General features: G+C 47.0%; 1 protein-coding gene across 1 annotated transcript in view; it reads right to left on the bottom strand.

Moving 5' to 3' along the window:
- Nucleotides 1–762: 762 nt before the first annotated feature.
- Nucleotides 763–21,810, bottom strand: part of Tshz3 (teashirt zinc finger homeobox 3) — a 79,528-nt gene continuing 58,480 nt past the window's right edge. Inside the window, exon 2 of the mRNA XM_008842088.2 lies at nucleotides 763–5,602. Coding sequence (XP_008840310.1) covers nucleotides 2,391–5,602 — 3,212 coding nt within the window. The 3' untranslated portion in view covers nucleotides 763–2,390. The remainder of the gene's footprint in view (nucleotides 5,603–21,810) is intronic.

Below are 21,810 nucleotides of genomic sequence, written 5' to 3'. Positions count from 1 at the left end.
GTGGGCGTGTTGCCGAACATTTCTGAAAGGGCTTAATTTAAATTTTTAATAAAAGAGTATTTTTTTTCAAGTTGAGGTGTTTTATGTATTACATGGATATAACACAGCTCTCATTTGTATAATTCTAGGTTAGGAGCTCTGATTCTGCATAACTGCAAATGTACTTTGAATATAGTCATAAAGGTATTTTACAATTTTACATGATGTTCCAGGCATTTTGTTGGTGTGATTTGCCAGGGCCGATAAAAGCTTGTGATTATCATATAAAAGCTTCCTCCCACTGGTTCCGGCCCCTCCCCTGCCTGGGGTTCTCTCTTTTTTTAAAAAAAACACAGGAAGGAGAGCAGGTGACCCCCCCTGCAAAGTTCAAACTCCCAACTCTCCCTGCTTTCCTCTCTTTGAAAATCCCAAATCAATGGGATTTACCTCCATGTACAGAAGCTTCCAAAGATTTTACCCCCTCAACCTCTGGACACTTTGGGGCCCCGAATTCTTTGCACCCAGAAGGGAGACTAGACCCACCCACATGACCACATGATGTGGGAAGCACCACATCTCACATTTTATAACATCCCCTGCCCACTGGGTGGCCTAACTTCACATGCATGCCCTCTTTCTTTCCAGATTATACGCCAGGGGGAAAGGTTTCACTAAGTAAGTGCACCTTGCTTTCTAAACACCAAAGTTCACTGAAACTCCCCTGATTCTCGCGCAGCCTCCGACTGCCAGCACCTGGCAGACACAGCAACCAAGTCAGTCATAAACAGATCGCATACAATTTAATTTTAATGTGCTCGTTAGCCGTAGCACATCTCAGACATAATTGTGAACGCAACACAAAATTATAGCAAAAAGACAATTTTAATGCTGCCGTAGAAAAAGGGGTTATATGAAGAGTCACAGAATGGTGTTCCATTGTCAACAACAAAACAGGGCACAGAGTGTGTTATGGTGTCTGTGTTGTTTACATGCCAATATTTTATACATAGGTTCTCATATGGTGTCAGCTGTCAGTTCTGCAAATTAACTACCAGAAATGGAGAGGAGCAGGCTCGCTTGGAGAGCCCGGTAACCACGGGTTACCTTTCATAAGCCTAAAGATAAACTGCAGTGTGGGATCTTGGGAGAATAATTAGGAAGAACAAAACAGAAAGTTACCAATTGAAATAAAAGGCATCCCACAATAACTAGCAACCAAGAGGGTTTATAAATAAGTGAAAGAGGTTGTCTCACAGAACGCAAAGTCAAAGTATTACAGTACAAACATTTTAAAGGCTTTATCAATGTTTAGGAAATACAGTACAAGTTCTTTTTTTTATTCTTTTTTTTCCTTTTCAAATAGACTTAACCCTTTGAGCACTGAGTTTATTTTGAGCGTTCTTTAATTTCTAATAAATACCTTTAAAAATCATGTGCAAAATAGTTATGATGCCTGCCAGGGATGGATTTCCTGGCCTTAAAACAAATGATAATATGATGCTAATAAATATGTATAATTTAAACATGAACCTCTATCAATATAGATGTACTGTATAGCAAAACAAACATACCTTGCTTTGAGATAATGTTTTTTGTATACTTTATAAATGCTATCTGTGGTATCTTCTGTATAATTTACAATGTTTGCATGTAAAAAACAAAACCCATAGACCTTAAAAAAGGAAAAAGAAAGGAAATATACACTATACAGGGGCACACCGTATGCCCAGAGTATAGCAGGTACATAAAACACTGTTATAAATGCAAGAAAGAAAAAGTCATTTAATCACAATCACATTTTCCCGTAAGTCTGAAATCTATACAATATATACATCTATGTTTCAATGTGAAAATAATATTCTTTTAAATTTCAAGGCGTGTTATACCCCTGCAGACCTGCATAAATGGAGGTTCATATTATTAATTATAACTAAGCTGGTAAGGAGTTTAAAAAACAGAGCTTCATACATTATTATTATTGTTTTTTTTTTAACCAAATTAATGCAAAAGTGCTTCAAAGTACTCAGAGGGCTAAAGATGAAAGGGTGAGAAATACCAGCACACCCAAGTTTCATGGAAAAAGTGTGCCTGATTTCGTTACAAATGCTTAAGTAAACTGTCTGTTAATGCATGCAGCTCGAAGCATCAGGAGGATGCCCACAACTAAATCCCATTTACACAAAGTTCCAAACACTTACCACTGCGTTTTTAACCTTCATTATTTTACCAGTAACAACAGCTGATTATGCACCTCTATTAAACACTGTACAGTTATACAAAACAGTCCAGCCCAGAATAACACTCTGCAGTCAACGTAAGAACATGTGCCAAGAACAAGACAGAGGGGCCTTAAGGTGCCGTCAGCAGTTTCCCTCAAAGCAGACCGAGGTCAAGTCCACCGGGAGCAAATGTTACTGCTTCTCCAGCTCAGAAACGTAAAGAAGGTGATCTTCTGGTGATTTCCCATGTGTTTTGCTAAGGTGAAGTTTAACTGCGTGCTTGCTTGCAAAGGTCCGATTGCAAAGTTTGCACTGATACGCGGTCCCCAGGTCTTCCTCTGGGGAGGACGTCACCAATTTTTCTGATGGCGACTTGGTTTGTGCTATTTGATTGTTAATCTGTTCAGTGGACAATTTCGATAAGTCCCGTAGCCGGAAGCCCAGATGTGACTCTAGGTGGCTGATGTACGTGGAAGGAGTCCTGATTTGTGATGCACAGTCGTTACAAAAGAACACGGGGTGGCCGGTGTCCAAGTTTTTGAGGAACTTTGTTCCACCTGTCCTTCGAAGCTGGTATTTCACATTGGCCAGCCAGTGGCTGATAGTGGTCATGGAGAGCCCAGTGAACCTCGAGATGTGCATGCGCTCCTGGGGGCTCAAGTCTGACATGATGTACTTCCCCTCAGAGGTCTGTCGGAGGCTGGCGGCGAACTGGGCCTGGAGGATCAGCAGGTGCTGGGGGTTCCAGTTTGACTGGCGGCCCTTCCTCTTCTGCGCCGGAGTCGACTCCTCGGCCTCTTCCAGGGTGGCCCCATCAATGTCAGATTTCTCAGAGATGCTGGAAGGCGTGGAGGATTTTGACGTGTGGCTCTCTGTCAAGTTCTTCAACATATCGGATATATCTGACAAGGCGTTCTCGCGCAGTGGCGAGTTTGACATGAATGATACCACGGCAGATGTCTTTGCCGTTGTCACTGCGGATGAGGAAGTTGCTGGGGATGTAGATGTGGGGGACAAAAGCCCTGAACCCAAAGAGCAACCTTTGTCACTCTTCCCTTTTGTCAAGTCTATGGGTTGGTCGTTGTTGACGTGGTAGAAATAGCGGTCCAGATGGTCCGCCTTCTTGGCCTGGAGGGGCGGTGGGGTGGCCACAGCCGCCTTTTCGGCCAGACTGTTGCTCATCTTAAAAAGCATGCTCATGGGGTCCAGTGCGGGCAAGGAGGGCTTGGCAGCCTTGCCCAAGTGGATGTTCATGACTGACTGCAGCGCGCTCAGAGGGTTCACAAAAGGCTGTTCTGGTGGGTGGTCGGTGATGATGGTGGTACTGCCGCTAAGACCACTGCTCAGGGGCTTCACCAGCTCTTTGCCGTTCTCCACCGGCTCTGCAGTGGGGCTCCCCTCTTTGCATCCATCTCTCGGGGGGCTGGGGCTGTTCTCCTGGCTTTTGAAGCCACCGTCACTGGAGGCTTCCATCTTAATGGGCTCACTGTGCTCACTGCTGCAGGGGGATGGAGTGGCCCGCTTTGGTGGTGACAACTTGCCCTCTGGCTCCTTCATCTTCTCCTCAACTTTGGCAACTTTCTCAGTGACTTTTTTCACCAGTTCCTCCATGGCATGAAAGTTTGTCTTGGGCATTGGGGAGGTCTGGCTACCGGGCGGAGAGATCAGGGTCTGGGTTTTTGTGGGAGACACAATCTCACTGTTACCAAACATGGGTTTGAGGGGTGTGTTCTTCCCTGAGGAACCCAGAGACAACTTCATCATGTTGGGGAGTTGGTAGGCGGCATGGATGCTAGGGTAGCCCCCCCAGCTGGGAGTGCCATTCTGAGCCTTGTTGATTGCGGATGTGACTGTGTTTTCGAGGGATTTCAGGATATCAAGTCCCCCTTTGGGGCTCTCTTCTAAGTCGTTTTCAGTCAAATAGTGGTACTTGGAGGAGATGTCGTATTTCTCCTCCTCTTCCTCGCTGGGCTTCTCCTTCTCCTTCGGTGTCTCATCTGTGACCACTTTCTCCTTGTCCACTTCCTTCTTGACCTCCACGTTCAGCTTCGGTGAGACACTCACAGGTGTACTGGAGGGGGAGGTGAACGTGGTGGCGGCCAGTGGCACAGACTGCACCTTCTCATCCAGCAGGGTGGTGATGGTGGGCGTGACGGGTGTCTCCATGATGGGCTTCCCCTTTTTCATGGCTGAGTTCGTGACCTTGATGAAGTGGCCGGTGACCATCATGTGGGCCGTGAGCTCCTGTAGTGTGTCGTGAGAGCTGCCACACTCCATGCACTTCAGGATCTGAGACTTGCGGGCCTCGAAGTGCCATGCATAGCTGGCCCCGTTCTGGTGGCCGTACCGGTTATTTGGTGTGATGTACGGGTTGGAGTTCTTCTGAAGAGCATCGCTGCTGTCGGACAGAGTGGCTTTGGGGGTTCCTCCGGTGGAATCGGGGGAGCTAGGCAGCTCCAGCTCTAGTGAGGGTTTCTTCCGAGCGGCAGGAATGATTTTGGCTGCGACAGGTGTGACGGGTTCCTTCAGAGGCACTTTTTGGTAGTGTTTTGTTTTGATCATATGCACGCTCAGGTCCTGGAGGGACTCGAAGGAGTGGCCGCAGTACATGCACTTCAGCACCTTCTGAGCATCTTCCTTCCCTTCCATCTCTAGCAAGGAGCGCTTGCGAGGCTTGGACCAGCGCTTGGGGTTGTTGTTGTCAGTCTCGTGGTTGTCGTCGCGGTAGTGACCGGTCTCGTTCATGTGCACAGTCAGCTCCACCAGCGTGTCGTAGGCAGCGCTGCAGTCTTTGCAGCGGAACTTGCTGGCCCCGGTGAAGATGGAGCCATACAGCTTGCTGCTCTGACGGTACAGCTGCACGGTGCTGAACAGGCTGGGCTCAGGCAGCATGCGGCTCTGCGACACCTGCTGCAGCGTCTTGGCCATGGCGCTCTGGTGCCAGTCAAAGCTTCCGCTGCCACAGCTGCTGCTGCTACTGCTGCTGCTGCTGCTGCTACCGCCATTGTTTTTCTCTGAGGAGGGCTGGTGCAGGTTGAGGTTGAGGTTGGACCAGTAGGAATTGGAGAGGAAGTTGTTATACACCGCCTTCATTTGCTCCAGGCTATCTGAAACTGTTGTGTCCTCCAAGGGCACCGGGACCTCCTTGGTCTCCTCTTCGTTCTTGATGGAACTGCTTTCAAAGTCAGCCATCCGGTCACTGGTCTCACTGATGTGAGATTCGCTGTCCATCTCGTGGCTAGAAAACTCAGCCACTGGGGAGTTCTGGTAGCTGGGGCAGGCCTTGCTGAGTTCTTTCTCTGGACACATGTACTTGGCTGAAGGTTCTCCATCGGCGGTGTGCTCTTCAGGGTCTATGTCTTCCTCTACCAAGGCAGCTGCCTTTAACTCGTCGGAAACATAGGCTGCCATGATCACAGGTGGGAATGAGAGATGGGCAGGATGAGAAGAAAGAAAAAGGAAAAGAATCATTAGTAAGCATCAGTCATATGTAGACTATGTTCTTGGCTCTTAGGAAAGCAGTAAATGAGATGGGCACATTTATTTGTAAAATTAAATAGTTAATATGTGATGTTTCTTTGGAGCAAAAAAAAAATCTGCTCTTCAAACATAATTTGCCACCTTATTCTTCTCAGGGGGCAACAGCTTGAAATTAAAACTAAATTTGAAATTAATGAAGCACATTCTGGAGGTGGCATTCACTTCTAAAGTAATAAATTACTTGTATCAACCTCAGAGACAGCAGTTCCTGTCTGTCAATTAATACGTCTTATGCTTCTCCTGCTTCTAATGCATTTCTTAACAGACAGATTCACAATTTAAATTAAGCAAGCATTTTTTACTCATTACATTTTTGAGGCTCAATCTTTAATAAATATAAAGTACGAAAACATCAATAAAATTTTTACCAAGTAAAAAGAAAGTACATCAATTATAATAAATTAAAAACAAGGTTCATAGCCTCCCCCTCCCACCCCCTTACTCCTTTTTTCCTTATGGAAAAGTAGGTCTCTCTCCAAAAAGCCCAGAGAAAGTTTCCTATAAGGGATAGAGTTCTGGGGAGTATCTGGGAGAGATTGTCACCAAGTGCTGGACCCAATCCCCTCATGTGAACATTCAGCTATGCTCGGACATGGACGGACACACACACACACACTCATGCACACACCATCCATGCAGAATTATGTCAGAGCAAGTTCAGGAGAATTGGTATGCAGAGCTCATTCCTGCTGTATAAATATATACAAGACCTTCCAGTGGACCTTACAAATGTCAAAGTGTTTGCTCTTTAGACTACTTTGTCAATATTTACTCAGCGTTGGCTTCCTGGGCATCCTACAGGGATCCTGTCTTTCCGGAATCCTTGTACTAGGGATGGAAATTCAGCAATATTCCTCAGCAGATGAATGAAGGAAAAGCCCAGCAGTTTGGAGTTCTAGAAGCTCCATACCTGTTCCCCCAAGAAGTACTCCCCCAACAACTCCTAGAACACCTATGCCAAGGGGACACAGTGATGCGGTTTTTCCATTCCTGGGCTACTTCTTACTGAAGCTCATGTTGTGTTATGCTCTACCCTGGTAGTCTTACCAACACTCAGGTATGACCAGCCCTGGGTGGGCAACTACTTTAAGACAAAGGTAAGGAGGGGGTAAGGTAACATTTTTTTTTAAAAATGTTATTTTTATTTTTATGTATATAAGTGTATTGTTGCACGTATGTGAGTGCACCTGTGTTGTGCAATGCCACGGAGGTCAGAAGAGGGCTTCAGATTGCCCTGGAACTGGAGTTAAGGACGATTTGTAGCCGCCATGTAGGTGCTGGGAATCGAACCCGGGTCCTCTGCAAGAGCAGTCAGTGCTCTTAACTGCTGAGCCATCTCTCCAGCCCCTAAGGTGACCTTTTTATGTCAGGAATAAAAACCCATAGGATGCAGGCATGGTGCTGCAGATGTTTAATCCCACCACTGTGGAGTCAGAAGAAGGCAGATCTCTGTGATTTCGAGGGCCACCTGGTCTATACAGTGAGTCCCAGGCCAGCCATCACTGTGCAGTGAGACCCTGTCTGAAAATAAAACCAAATAAAAATAAAAATAAAAATAAAAAAACACATTGGTTTCAAAAGGCCATGGGCATGTGTGTTGAGTGCTGGGGATGGTGTACTGATAATTGCTAGGCTGATTAAAAATAGGGCTCATAGAAAAGGAAGGCGTGTCTCGTTTGTAGAATTCAATAACTGTAAAGATTTGCCCCAGGTGAATTTCCCATCAGAAGAAATAAAGTTCAAAACACTGAATTGGTTCTTTTGAAGCCATATAGATACCCCCCACCCCACCAAGCTCTCAGTTTTCCTATTCGATTGCAATGTTTCGGTTTCTCAGCCCTCTCTCTGAACACCATGATTTTTAAGCTGAAGTGTCACCATGGCAATCCCCACAGTAATAGAAAGTGAACTTGGACAGGACCCACATCCCAGCAGAGAAGGGGCACTTGTGTTCACACACACAGCACACAGCAAGATCCTTGAGCACTAGCCGCAGAAACACTCTTCAGAAATGTCCAGAAGAGTCTGCAGTGGTGCTCTGCATCTAGAATCAATTCCAGCACCCAGGAGGCTAAGGCAGGAGGATCACAAGTTTCAGGTCGGGCTGGGTGACATAGGGAGACCTTGTCCCAAAAAAGAGAAAGACAAAGAAACTGCCAGCAGTGCCTTGCTGACCAGCCAAGGTGTGAGGTGTTGTGGTGAACACTGACTCTGAGGCTGCACATCTGGAGGTGACAGATTAAAATGGCAGACGCTCAGGGAACTCCAGCTCACCCCGTGGGACTGGTCAGCAGTCACAGTGAAGAATGTGACCACACATGTTGGAACAGCAACAGGAAAAGTAAAAAAAGATCTCTATCTCCCCTATAACCTCCCCCAATCTGCAGAACATTCTGTAAGTCTGGACTCACAAATGCCTCCAGCCAGCCAGAAGTGAGGGGCGGGGGACCAGAGTAGAGTGACCAAGTGTCCCAATTTGCCTGCACTTGTCCTGGTTTAAGACTTCCCGGATCCTGGGAGTCCGTTCAATCCTGGGCTATGAGTGAGTGCTGGTCACATGGCATGGCAAAGTCAGGGTCCACAGCTTCTTCTAGGGATCCTCTCAGAGGGCAGCTAGAAAGGACAAGCTGGGTTTTAGCCCTAGTCTCCAAAAACTCAACGGGAGGCCCCATGCATAATTTCTGTGGAGGAAGAGACTCTACCATGCCTAACCAGTTTGGGAAGATAAGAATGGATATGGCCTCTCCCAGACACCCAAGGGGAGGCCCGTGTAGATAGGGACAGATGCTGTTGTCTGAAAGTCAAGTGTCTTCCACAGACTCAGAGTTTGAAAACTTGGTGCCCAGCTAGTGGAGCTGTTTTACAGGTGGTAGACTCTTTGGGATGGTGACCTAAATGGCAGAGTAGATCACCGGGGTCAGGCTTTCAAGGTGAAATCTGTTTCTGGTTTTGGTCCGAGCTCTGCCTGCCACAATGGGAGCTGGATGTACTCTTACCATGATGCCTTTCCCTCCATGGCGGAATATTCCCTGAAACTACGAGCCAGAATAAGTGCGTCCTCTTTTACGTTGCTTCTGCTGGATTTTTGTCACAACGAGAAAAGAAATATCAAAATCTGTCTCCCGGGCACAGTCGACAGACCTTGAACTCTACACCCTAGGTAGTTGTTCCCATTTTAAAGCCTGCATAGAATTAAATCTGAAGGAGCCGGGCGTGGAGGCGCACGTCTTTAATCCCGGCACTCTGGAAGCAGAGGCAGGTTGATCTCACATAGGGAGTTCCAGGTCAGCTGAGGTTTACAGGGAGACCCTGTCTCAAAAAGAACAAAAGGAAAAAAAAAAAAAAAGACAAAGAATTAAATCTGAAAAAGAAAGAGCTCTACCACCGATAATCACTACCATACACCAGTGAGCCAGGAAAGCGACAACAGTGGACAGAGTGAGCCTGCCACGGCACGAAGGCCATCGTGGATGAGGGCAAAGTTAGCGGATGTGCCAGGACTTGCCTGGCTCCCCATGGCTGAGGCCAGGGCCCACATTCTCTCCATGGAAGCACCCACACAGCACTGGATGCCTGGCAGGCCATCTGAGGACCCCTCCACAAGCAGCATCATTGATGTGACCAACTCCCGCCTCATGCTAGCTCCCAACACACTCTCAAATGTTTTGTAAAATGTGCAGCAGTATCAGAGAGTCTGATGTACGATCCGGAAATCAACACTGAAAGGAAAGTAAGGACCAAGAATCCAACTGTAAGGAAAATTAAAAGACTTCCATGCCAAGGTTTGTTTCAGGAGAGACCTGGTCTTCTCCCATACCCTAGTCTAGCCTTGTCTTGGTTTCTGAGGGTCCTTATAAGCATGCTGACACATTCTGTGACAGGGACCTCACAACCTGTCAAGAAAAGACCATTGGGCTGTTTTCAGACCCAATCATGAGGTGTATTTCCTTAGGCTGAGTCTAAGAGGTTAAGGGTAGACCCGCCCTCTACATTAGAACGGAGGACCATCGTGCTCAGGTTTTTCAGTTACCACTGCTCTGCGGGTGTCACATACGCGGGTGTCACATACTCTTCGTCAATGAACCAAACACTCTTGAGGCTGAGTGTGATGGTGCACGCCTATAACCCCAGCACTTGAAGGTAGAAGCAAGAGACCCAGGTGTTCAAGGTCATCCTCGGCTACAGAACAAGTCAAGGTTAACCTATTCTACTTAAGACCCTGTCTCAAATAAATATACAAACAAACTTGTAGGAGGAAGTAGAAACAGGCCAGATGGGGAGCAGAGGGATGAAGTAAAGGAAAACATTCACTTATTCCACAGATAATTTCCCAGGCCTGTATAGAAGCCAGGAAAGCTGCTGCCCTCTGCACAGCACAGCATTTTATTCCTCTGGACTCAGTTTCCCTATGTGTATAACACGGGGCACCGAGCTAATGATCTGTAAGGTCTTCCCTCCTCTCCGTTCCCATATTTTATGGTTTATGTGAGCAAGGGGGGTGTTGATCTGTCCTTTCTGGACCATTGTCAAGCAGTCCACATAAATACCCCATTTGGGGTTGAAGAAAAGGCTCAGCAGCTAAGAGAGCATACTGCCCTTGCAGACGACCAGAGTTCAGTTCCCAGCACCCACATCAGGCAGGTTACAACCTCTTGAAAGTCTAGCGCCAGGGAATCTGACACCTCTGTCCTCTGAGATCACCTGCACTGATGTGGGGGGAGAGAGAGAGAGAGAGAGAGAGAGAGAGAGAGAGAGAAAATAAATAAAATTAATAAATCTTATACTCAATCTAGCCATCCCTTGGTCTATTTCTTTCTCTTTGTGCTGGGACTCAAACCCTTGTATGTACAAGACAAAAATCATTCTACCCTTGGTTTTCTGAGCTAGGGTCTTGCTGTGTAGTCCAGGCTGATGTCTAGCTCATGAGCCTCCTGCCTCAGCCTCTCAAGTCTTGGGATTGCAGGTTTGGGTCACTAGCTCATGCCTTTATTTCTTCTTCTTTGGATGAATCAAACTTGTAAAGTCTCTAGTTGCACAAAAAGAAGGATTTCTGGATCCTGGGATGGTTAACACCCTAGATCAAGTAAAACCAAAAAGGACACTGTGGTTGCAGTCACTGTATGGATTGGTAGGATTTCAGTACCTGGGTTCCTGAACCGGACAGGAAAGGGGTCCCAGGGTATCTGCATGGTTCTTGCATGGTTATTTGAATCCTACATTTCTACTTAACTTTATGCACATTCTTGTCTGAGTTCTTGTATCTGGGTCTGATACACAGTAGGCCAGCAGTAGATGCTCACTGCCTCGTCTAATCACTACCAGCCGTGCGGTGGTTTTATCAGCCTCTGTCACAGGATCTCTGCCCCTCCTACCCCAGACTGCTGCAGCCATCAGCTCTTCTCTTTCCCTCATCAGAAGTCACTGGAAACTGTTACTAAACAGCTGGCCGGTCATATCAGTCACCTGGGGGACAGCCTCAAGACTCCCCACTGGCCTTAGACAAAAGCCCAAATTGTGCAAAGGAGCCCCCAGCTCCTCTACCTCTTGGTCTGGCCTCTTTCCAGCGCCTCTCATCTTCTACCTTGTGGCAAGATCTCAGTCCTCACTCCCCACTGCTCACCGCTACCTCCCTAGCTGGAAACCCAGAGCAGATGCTGTGGAGTGGAGAATGATGCGATCTGTTCTCATAGGCAGCCCACAGGTGGATGGGTATTTCTGGGGATGAAACAGGTAGCTTTGTCTGCTTAGTACCTGCTGAAATCATTGGTCTACAGCCAGATTCGAATCAAGTGATAGCTCTGTGTGGCCAGAACCAGCCCTGCACATCCCAAGCTCCCCACCTCGGGAGTCTGCTATAGCCCTACTATCTTCTGGAGTCATCCATTTTTCTGTTACAAAATATCCAAGCAAGCTAACATGATAAAGAAAGAGATTTTCTTCGCTCACAGATTTGGAAGCCTCAGATCCAAACAGCACGCCACTGGCTCTAATGAGGGTCCCAAGCTGGACGGCAGAAGTCCACGTAGAAAGAAAAGCCACAGCTCAGAACAGGAGAGCAGTGAGTGAGGACAAGAATCACCTTAACTCATTCTCTAGGGCAAACTCATAGACCTGCTGTGCCCACCTTAGAGGTCCTATAACTTCTTACACTGTCACAAGAAAGGTCAAATTCCCAACATGTGAACCTGTGAGGGACATCCTTAAATGAGGATGCTTCAGGTCCACAGCAGCCACTCAACATATAGCCACAGGATGCCTGAATGAAAACCACAGCTGACTTCTTCAAACCCCGTCAAGAGTTGTCTAACTATCTCAGATGGGTCCAGATTCCTGCCAGTTCCAGGATGGAGACGTGTGCAGCTGTGATGCAGGTGTGTGTCTTCTCTGAGTGTGGCTGGTATTTTTAGCAGTGCTACTTATGAGGAAGGGCCCTTGGGGTAGACAGAACACAGATTCTATTGGACAGTAGAGGAAGAAGCCAGCTGGTGGTCTGCTTGCATTGATGGTGCTCTGGCCTGCGCCCACACCAAAACACCCTTTCTTTAAGGCACTGTCATGCCTTTCTGCTTGGAACCATTTGCTGCCAGCTCCAACAGAAGAGGAAGCTGAAGGCTTCCATTCAAACCACCCACTGTTGCAAAAGAGGCAAAGAAAGACTCAGGAGGGGTCAGAGACTTTCAAGTGAATGATGGACAGGGGTGGGGGTTGAAGGAGGGAGTGCATCCCAATCCTCCCAAGTCACCTGGTTGAAGAAGTCTCTTGAGGAGGGGGTCCAAGCTGATACACTGTGTCTGCTTCCTGACCTACATCTCCTTCTCCCTATTTTGTAAGCACAAAGTGTGAAAAGATGCAAGACACCTGGGAGCCCAGTCAGATTACTGGGTGAACAGGAGAACTTGGCTCGGCAGAACCAAATGCAACCCAAGCCGAAGTGCACTCCTGAGAAAGTGGCTTCCAACCTGTGTTCTAAAGTTCTGTGGCCCAACACCTCGGGAAGGGCAAGCCACCAAGGGAACAATGATCCCATCCCACTATGCGCCTAGAATCTCCCAATTCATGTGATCTCACAGGAGACATGCAACTGTCCAGAAGATGCCATCTGGACAGCTTGACAAGACAGCTTTTGGGTCTGGAATCAGATCTCCGGGGCTCACACACATCACAGGTCTGTGTCATGGGTCATGGATCAAACTCAAAACCAATTGCCTCCATGAGGCAGTAAGTCTTCCTAAGGCTGCAGAATGGGCCTGGTAAGGAAAGATGTCAACACCATCAGGAGGTGTCCAGGTCACTAGTGAATCCTCTCCTGGACACCCCCCATGGGTTCTTATCAGAGCAGAGCACCAGGAAGGAGCAGTTTGGGAGTCTGGACTGTGGAGAGGATGGGACACTGCCACTTACATGTCTACAGTGCCTTTTCTTCTGTGAAACTGCCAAGTCACCGCAATACAGGCCTGGCTCTTAGCTCCTGCTTTGCCCCAGACTGGTCATATAGCTGCCTTCCAGTCTCTGAGTCTCTGAACTTGAGATTCTCCACCATGAACGAGAGAAAGAGCAGGGTGGGCATCCCACTGGCCACATCCACCACAAAAGTCCCACAAAAGGCTTTGTGATGTATGAACATAGGGGCTTTTCTAAATTAAAGGGCTTCTTCAGATATGAAGACACTAACTGCACAAGAGTTTACTCTCTGAAGTGCCCAGAGTCAGCCTCTGTTCCAATATGAGGACACTAACTACACAAGAGTCTGCTCTCTCTGGAAGTGCCCAGAGTCAGCCTCCATTGAGCATCGGGAGGCAGGCTCAAGGAACTAGCTCAAGGCTCAGCATCTTCCTGTAGAGGTGTTGACCTGACACCTCTCAAAGATGCCATGATGATCTTCCCATCTTTCCAAGAAAAGCATATAGCAACCTTCAGATAAAAGCTGTGTTGGGCTGGAGAGATGGCTCAGCAGTTAATAACACTTGCTGTTCTTCCAGAAGACCAGGGTTCAATTCCCAGCACTCACATGGCAGCTAACAACTGTCCTTAACTCCAGTTCCAGGGGGTCTGACGCCCTCTTCTGGTCTCTGCAGTCTTTGCACGACACAGGTACACTTACATCCATGCAGGCAATACATTCATACACATAAAACAAAAATAAATAATTTTTTTAAAAAAGATAAGAGTTGTGGAGAAGAAAGGCGAAGAACATAGGGCAAGGAAGGGCTCAGTGAAGGAAGAGGTATCAGGCAAACAGGGGCAAAAGCTAGTGTTTCCAACCCTGCATGGTGCTTCTAGGAAGGAAGAGGGTCTACTGCTTGGGTCTCACCCAGAAAATTCCAGTGTTTCTCCAGGTGGGGGCTGGTGCTTCAAGAAACCACTTCAGACACCCAGATCTCACAGGCTCCCTGTGTCCCTGTAACCCTCAGCTCCCAGTCATACCACATTTTGCAACATGAGTCCAGCCTTGTGTTAGTTCAACAGCTCCTCAGAGTCACCTTTCTCTGAGTGAGAGACAAGAATTCAAAGTCCCCAGAAATTTCTATTTGAATCTAATCCGGACAATCCAGATGAGCAGATCTATTCAACGCAAGAATTTCTGCCTCGCGAAGGCCTCAGGTAAATACGCAGCACTCTGCGCTCTCTGGGTTACTTTGCACAAGGCTGCACACTGCACAAGCACGCTGCATGCTTCATGGTGATCCCCTGGCGACAGCAGCAACTCTATCTGGTGCAAGCTGATTTGGGGCTCAAGAACTTTCCACAGATGTCCTGAGAGCCCAGACACAACCAGAAACCCTGTGGCTATAAAAGGGCAAGATAGGTTACTCAGTACTTGGTCGGTGCTGGCCAAACATTCAGATTCTGGGAGCCCTGGTACCCTGACACTCAACAAGACAAAGAAGGCATCAGGACACAGGGCCTACTTCTTTTTGCTGACTGGGAGAGAGATCAAAACAGCAGGGGTGAAGCAGAACTCCCCAGAGTATGAGGAGATAAGACTAGGGTGGGCCCAATGGTAGAGATCTTGCCTAGAATTCCCCAGTGAAGGGATGTGACTCAGTGGTAGAGCACTAGCCTAGAATCTACACTGAAGGGTTAGAGGTATGACTTAATGGTAGAGCACCTGCCTAGAATCCTCCAGTGAGGGTCTGGGGATGTGGCTCAGTGGTAGAGCACCTGCCTAGAATCCTCCAGTGAGGGTCTGGGGGTGTGGCTCAGTGGTAGAGCACCTGCCCACAATCTGCCAGTGAAGGGCTGGGGGTGTGGCTCAGTGGTAGAGCACCTGCCTAGGATCCCCTAGTGAAGGGCTGGGGGTGTGGCTCAGTGGTAGAGCACCTACCCTTAGTGAGGGGCTGAGGGTGTGGCTCAATGTGGAACACTTGCCTAGAATCTACCAGTGAGGGACTGGGGGTATGGGGCAGTGATAAAGTGCCTGCCTGACAAGCACCAGGTTCCATCCCTAATACTGGAAAAAATGATGAAGTGCCAGAAGGCAGTGATGTGTGGCAGAGGTGGGTCTGGCTAAACGTGTCCTTTTAACACCCAGGGAATGACTACATGTTGGGCCTTTGGTTACTAAACAGGCAGCAGAGAGAAGGAAACAAATGATTCTGGAGATTGAGAGCTTCTGCCTGGGACCCAGGAGGCTACAGTCGAACAGAGAACACAAGACCTTCATGCATCCACTTGGGCACCTGGAGTCGCATAAAGACATATAAGTGAATGATGGAAGTTCCAGGCACTGGAGACAGAAGGCAGGAGGACCAGGGACTTTTTAAGCATTGTCATTGGATAGGGAGGTCCCCAGAAAACAGGAGAATATCCAAATGTCCCAAGCCAGGCCAGAGGGAAGGGCAGGGTCTGGCTCTACAGGGAAGAATGGGCGGCTGAGTCATAATGGTCAGGCCTCTTGAAATCTTGGCCACACGGGAATGACAACCTCTCCTTGATTGATGGTTCTCCCCGCTAACAAGGTCAGGAATATTAATTTTGTACACGTTAATTTGATGTAATGTGCACAATGAATGCTCATTCAGTTGGGGACCACTGTGTTGACAGAGCAGGACTGCATTCATGCCAATGAAAGCAGACCATTAACTGACTGGGGAGACCAGACAGTTGTGAATAGACCACAATCCTCTGGCACAGCTGGAGTGACTGGGTTATTCAAGCCACTATTGCCTGCTGTTTGTTAAAGATTAGGCTACCTTAGATCCAAAGGCACCTTCCTGCCTGTGGAAAGTCCAGGTGCTCCAGAGATCCAGCATCCAGATCAGGAGCTGTTCCTCCAGGTATGGCCGAAGACAAGATGCTAGCCTCTGAGTGTGAGTGTGTACCCAGAGGAATCCAAGTCAGCACAGCACAGAGACGCCTGCACATTCCTGCAAGACTGCAGCGCTTCTCACAATGGTCAAGTCAGAGAATCAGGCTGGGTGCCTGTCAACAGATGAATGGAGGGCGGGAACATGGTGCATACATACACGCTGGAGTATTATTCAGCTGTAAAAATGAAATGGTATCATTTCCAGGAAAATGGATGGAACTGATGATCATGTTAAAGTGACATAAGCCAGACTCAGAAAACCAAAGTTTGCTTATCTTCTCTCAAACGTGGGATCTAGATGTAAGGGGAGGCGGCAAGGATATTTAGAAGAGGAACAATTGGGGAAGAGGAAAGGGACCAGTGTGAAGCAGGGGATGATGGACCAGCCTATGAGCTGAAGGGATTATATGATCAAAGTATATTACATAGACATATATATATATATATATATATATATATATAAAGTCACTGCAGAGTCCATTATTTTGTATAATTAATGCACATTAGTAATTTTAAAAATATTTTTTAAAAAGAACAGAAGAAAACAGGCAAGAAGCCACAGAAAGCATGTACAGGGCTCCTACCCCACACTTTAAGCTCGTGTCTCTAGTCTTGCCAGGGTGACAGAGCCCCACCCACCATGCCACCACAGTGGTCTTTAACCAGAATGGCCTCTGTTCCGGGCCTCCCCTCCTGAGAAATAGGAGGTCAGGCAGCAGAGAGGCTCAACAAAACCCAAAGGGGAACACTGCCTCTTTCTCTCTAAAACAGTCTTCCAAATGATTCTGCAAAGGGCGCTCTGCTGGGCACTAACCCTGTGCGACAAGAACAACTGCCTCTGACAAACCTTTACATAATGAATACTAAGTAAAGGCTCAGTTTAGGGGCCATCGGAATTACCTTTGTCCTTGGCTTCAATCCCATAAGCTACCTGAGCACCATCGTAACAATGGAATGTCACAACTTCTAGCTCTCTGAGGTATCTATAGCCTTTACCCCTGTGCCTCACAATAGTGCTCCTTGCTGAAGTCCTCTCAACCCACCATACACTTGACAAAGCAGAGCCTGCCGGTTAAGTCTGGTGCTCTATGAGCTGACCACCATAGACCATAGTGTCTCCTAGGAGCTGTGCAAAGAGTAGAGAAAGGAATGTAGGATGCTGCTGGTCCTTCACACCACCTTTCTGAGCTCAATGTAGTCTCAGGTCTTCTTCTCTCTTGGAATAAAAAAACAATCCAACCTCTAAGGCCTTTCTTATGTCTCTCTTCCTCCTTATTCTCTAAGTCAAAGATGAACTGTAACACACAATGGAGCCAATAACTTAGGGTAGCTTCATAGGAAGAAAGAACTCTCACCTTAGTGGGCTAGAAGTTGGATGGCTTATCAGAGACACTCGGACTTCTCACGTTGCTCTCATGAGCAGTGGGCAATTTTGCTCATGGCTCTGTTCCCTACACATCTGTAGTTGGTATATGGGAGCCTGGGGAGGCAGGACAGAGCATGTTTCATGGGGTAGACTGTGGTCTCCAGCAAAGCAGCTCACTAGGACTATGGGAAACTTGTTCACTCACATACTTGACGATCTTAAAATTCAAAGAAGTCGCAGTTGATAACTGGGCAATAGGTTGGATAATTTAGGGGCAGCTCTTAACATGTGCGTCTTCAAAGTACCTACGTGTGTATAACCCAGATTCTCATTAGGACTTACTGACTTTTCCCCCAACACCTACAGAACTGTATTCACACACACACACAGAAAAAGGTAAATGGGGGGCTGGAGAGATGGCTCAGTGGTTAAGAACACTGGTTGTTCTTACAGAAGACCCGGGTTCAAATCCCAGCACCCACATGGCAGCTAACAACTCTCTGTAACTCCAGTTGCAGGGGACCCAAAGGCCTCTTCTGTCCTCTGTGGGAATTGCATGACATTGGTGCACTTAACTACATGGAGGCAATACATGCATACACATAAAATAAAAGTAATAAATAAAATACTGAAAAAACTAAAAATGAACCTACCATATGACCTGGTTATCTGACCTCTCCAGCATTGCACAACATGGGTGCACTCACATACATGCAGGCAATACATGCATACACATAAAATAAAAATAATAAATGAAAAAAAATATTTTTGTCTTTTTGAAGCAGGGTCTCCCTGTAGCCCCAGCTGTCCTGGAGCTCATTATGTAGACCAGGCTGGCCTTGAGCTCACAGAGATCTGCCTGCCTCTGCCTCCCAAGTGCTGGAACTACAGGCATGCGCTACCATGCCCGGCTCATGAAAAAAAAAGTTTAAAGTTAAAAAACAAGGTAAATGGATATCTTACATCAAACTGGAATTAAGGTTTACATGGAAGAGGACCCAACTGATTTATGCAACCCATTTGTGGATCTATCATTTGCTTATCCGTTCATTCATGTGTGCATTCATCTATTTACTCATTCATCTGTCTGTCCATCCACCCATGTATCTATCCATCAATGAATTCATCAATTCATTCATCTACCAATTCATCTATCTATCCACCCATCTATTCATCCATCCATCCATCCATCCATCCATCTATCCATCCACCCATCCATCATGCATTGAACACAGTTAAATACTCCAGATGCTTAGGTTTAGGAATAAGAAGCTACAAAAATAAATGGGTCAGAATCACAACCTTATTTTTTCACATGGTCAAGATGGGCTCGCATACATAGAGTACAAGGGCTTTAGAGGACTGTATGTCTTAGCAGAAATGTCTTAGTTTAATATTTATAGCTCCAAATAACCAAGCCCGATGTTACCTTTTAGGATTTTTTTCCTTTTCTTTTCTATTTTGGTGTGGGAATGAAACCCAGGGCCATGAGCATACGAGGCAAGCACTCTCTACCACTGAACCATTCTTGATTCTAATCAAGTGTTCTAGCACTAAGTCATGCTCCCAGCCCTTCACTGGGTAATTCTAGGCAGGTGCTCTAGCACTGAGCCATGCCAGCAGTCTCTCACTGGTGGATCCTAGGTAAGTGCTCTACACTAAGTCATGTCCTCAGTCCCTCACTGGTGGATTCTAGGTAAGTCCTCTACCACTGAACCATACCTTAGTCCCTCACTGGTGGATTCTAGGCAGGTATTCTACCACTGCCCCACTCTACAAACACATGCTACACTCTCTGGTAACGCTCCCTGGGTCCTGTCTAAATTTATGTTGTTTCTTCCCCTTTACATACAATGTTCATCTTTTTACATCCTCCCTCCTGTCTACCTGTGCTCCAGGGTCATGCTCGTTCCACAGCCCTCAGGAAGTGATTTCTCCCCTGTCTCTCTGAAAATGACCTCTTTAATCTCAGGAATGACATGATGGATGGGGAAACCTCTCTATAATCTAACTCTTGGAGAAATAAAAGCAATCACTATTAGGATGATTTTTGTACATCTCTTTTGATGTTGGTCTCATATAGTTTTACAGTGCCTCGCCACATGCATCCATTGTTTCTCCCCAAACAAGAACTCCTTACCTCTGTCCCCCTCGCCGCCTCACATTCTATCCATTCTTCATAACTTCTGCTTGAATTCAAATAGTTCAATTGATGGTGCTTAATCCATTACTTAACAGGGACCCAGAGCTGCCTCCTGAGGAAGTTTCTACCAACTTCCTAAACAACTGTTGAATGCTGGGTAGAGGAGCCAGGAGTACCCGTCTTGTGGCACATCTCTCTTCAGGGGGTCCTGCTCCCATTTCACAGAGCAGAATGCCAAGGCCCCAGGAGTATCCAAGAGTCCTCATCTTAAGACCAGATGGGAATTCTGAAGACAAAGTTCTCACCATGAGCTCAGCCCTGCTCTCTCCACTGAGCACTAGCTTGGGGGCCAACACAACCAGGATTTAGATAGCTCTATCCTAGGCCACAGCCAGCCCTGAAAGAGTATTCAGCCATCACTCAACCAGCTCTGGTCTATTAGAATTCATCTAGCAGTAAGTATCCAACACTCATCAGTTAGCTTGATTCACTACTCAGTTCAGTCAGCCTGCACTCAGGATCCCACACTCACCTAGAACTTCCTTAGCACCTAGCTAGGATTAACCTGGGTCTCACTGAGTACTTAGTTAACACTCAACATTACTCTGCATCCAGTCACCCTCACCCAGGAAGAACTTAATCAGTACCTAGTCAGCACTCACCCAAGCCTCACATGTAACTACTACTTGGATGGACTGTGATGAAATCTTCCTAGTCTCTTTAAAGGAAAAAGGCAAGGTTTTGTAGGTCCAAATTACTTATAGTTTGGCTGACATGTTTATACCTACAGATTTCAACCTCTTTTCTACTTACTAAAGGGTTTATATCCAAACCAGTATATAAATAACACACACTGGCTGGCCGGCATTACAATATATGTTTCTTTTTTTAATATCCCATCTCACATATGGGATATTATATTGACACATATTTAGTGTGGGGTGTTTCTTTTAATTTTTTCAATATTTATTTAATTTATACATATGAATGTTTTGCCTGCATGTGTGTATGTGCACCACAGAGGCCAGAATCAAGCATCAGAATCCCTGGAACTGGAATTACAAATGGTTGTGAGCTGCCATGTCGGTGCTAGGAACAGAGTCTGGGTCCTCTGCAAGAGACCTGGTGCTATAACCACTAAGCCATCTCTCCAGGCTGAGTTAGGTGTTTCTTATGGCAGATTAATGAACCTTCCATACTTCATTGAGAGAGAAAGAGAGAGGGATGAACAGAAGGGGAAGAGGAGGGGAGGGGGAGGAGGGAAGAAGAGGGAGAGAAGGGAAGTAACACAGAGAGCGGCCTCACTCGCTAGCTCTAGTGTTCCTGCTGTGGTCTTGATACAGAGGGCACTTTGGCAGTCTATATCGAGTGTGGAAATGTGTGTCCTTTGATTCAGCTAGGAGTCTATACCATGGAAATACACACAAGCAAAGGGGGAAATCTCAGGTCTTAGTTGTTTTTTGTTTGTTTGCTTGTTCTTTGGTCTTTTTGAGACAAGGTCTCCCTGCAGCCCCGGCTGGCCTGGAACTCACTATGCAGGTCAGTCTGGCCTCGGTCTCACAGAGATTCACTTGCCTCCACTCCTGAGTGCTGGGATTAAAGGCATGTGCCACCATGCCCAGCTCCAATGTTTCTTGAAAAGACAGGAGCTCAGCATTAAGGAAGAAAGAAAACGGAACTCTCCTGCGCAGCTGCAGAAACACAGCCTATCATGAGCATCCTGGAAAACCGTGGGACATTGTCTACAAAAGTTAGACAAATATGTACCCAGTCACCCAGCAAGTCCTTTCCCAGATGTATCCCCAGTGGGAATGCAAACATTTGTCATGTGCTGACCTAGCCAATGACATCCTTTGGGAAACTTCATCATAACTAGCAAAAAACTGGAGGCAACTCCACCAGCACTAAAAGAACCATATTACCATGATAGAATATTATACAGCAACGAGAACAAGCTACTATAGGAAACAACATTGAGAAATCCCACAGGGGTAAAGGGTGTGGCTCTGTGATACACCACTGGCCTACAATCTATCAGTGAGGGGCTGCGGCCATGGTTCTGTGGTAGAACCTTTGTCTAGAATCCACAAGCGAGGGGCTGGGGGCATGGCTCAGAGGTAGAGCACCTGCCTAGAATCCTCCAGGGAGGGGCTAGGGGGTCTGGCTCAGGGGTAGAGCACCTGCCTAGAACCCCCCAGGGAAGGACTGGGGGCATGGCTCTGTAGTAGGATCCCCCATTGAAGGATGGAGGCCG

The sequence above is a fragment of the Nannospalax galili genome, unplaced genomic scaffold, assembly GCF_000622305.1.
Source record: "Nannospalax galili isolate Female #2095 unplaced genomic scaffold, S.galili_v1.0 scaffold931, whole genome shotgun sequence".
NCBI classification, from domain to species: Eukaryota; Metazoa; Chordata; class Mammalia; order Rodentia; family Spalacidae; genus Nannospalax; species Nannospalax galili.
The sequence above is the reverse complement of the archived record's forward strand: the minus strand, read 5'-3'. Positions and strand labels throughout refer to the sequence as shown.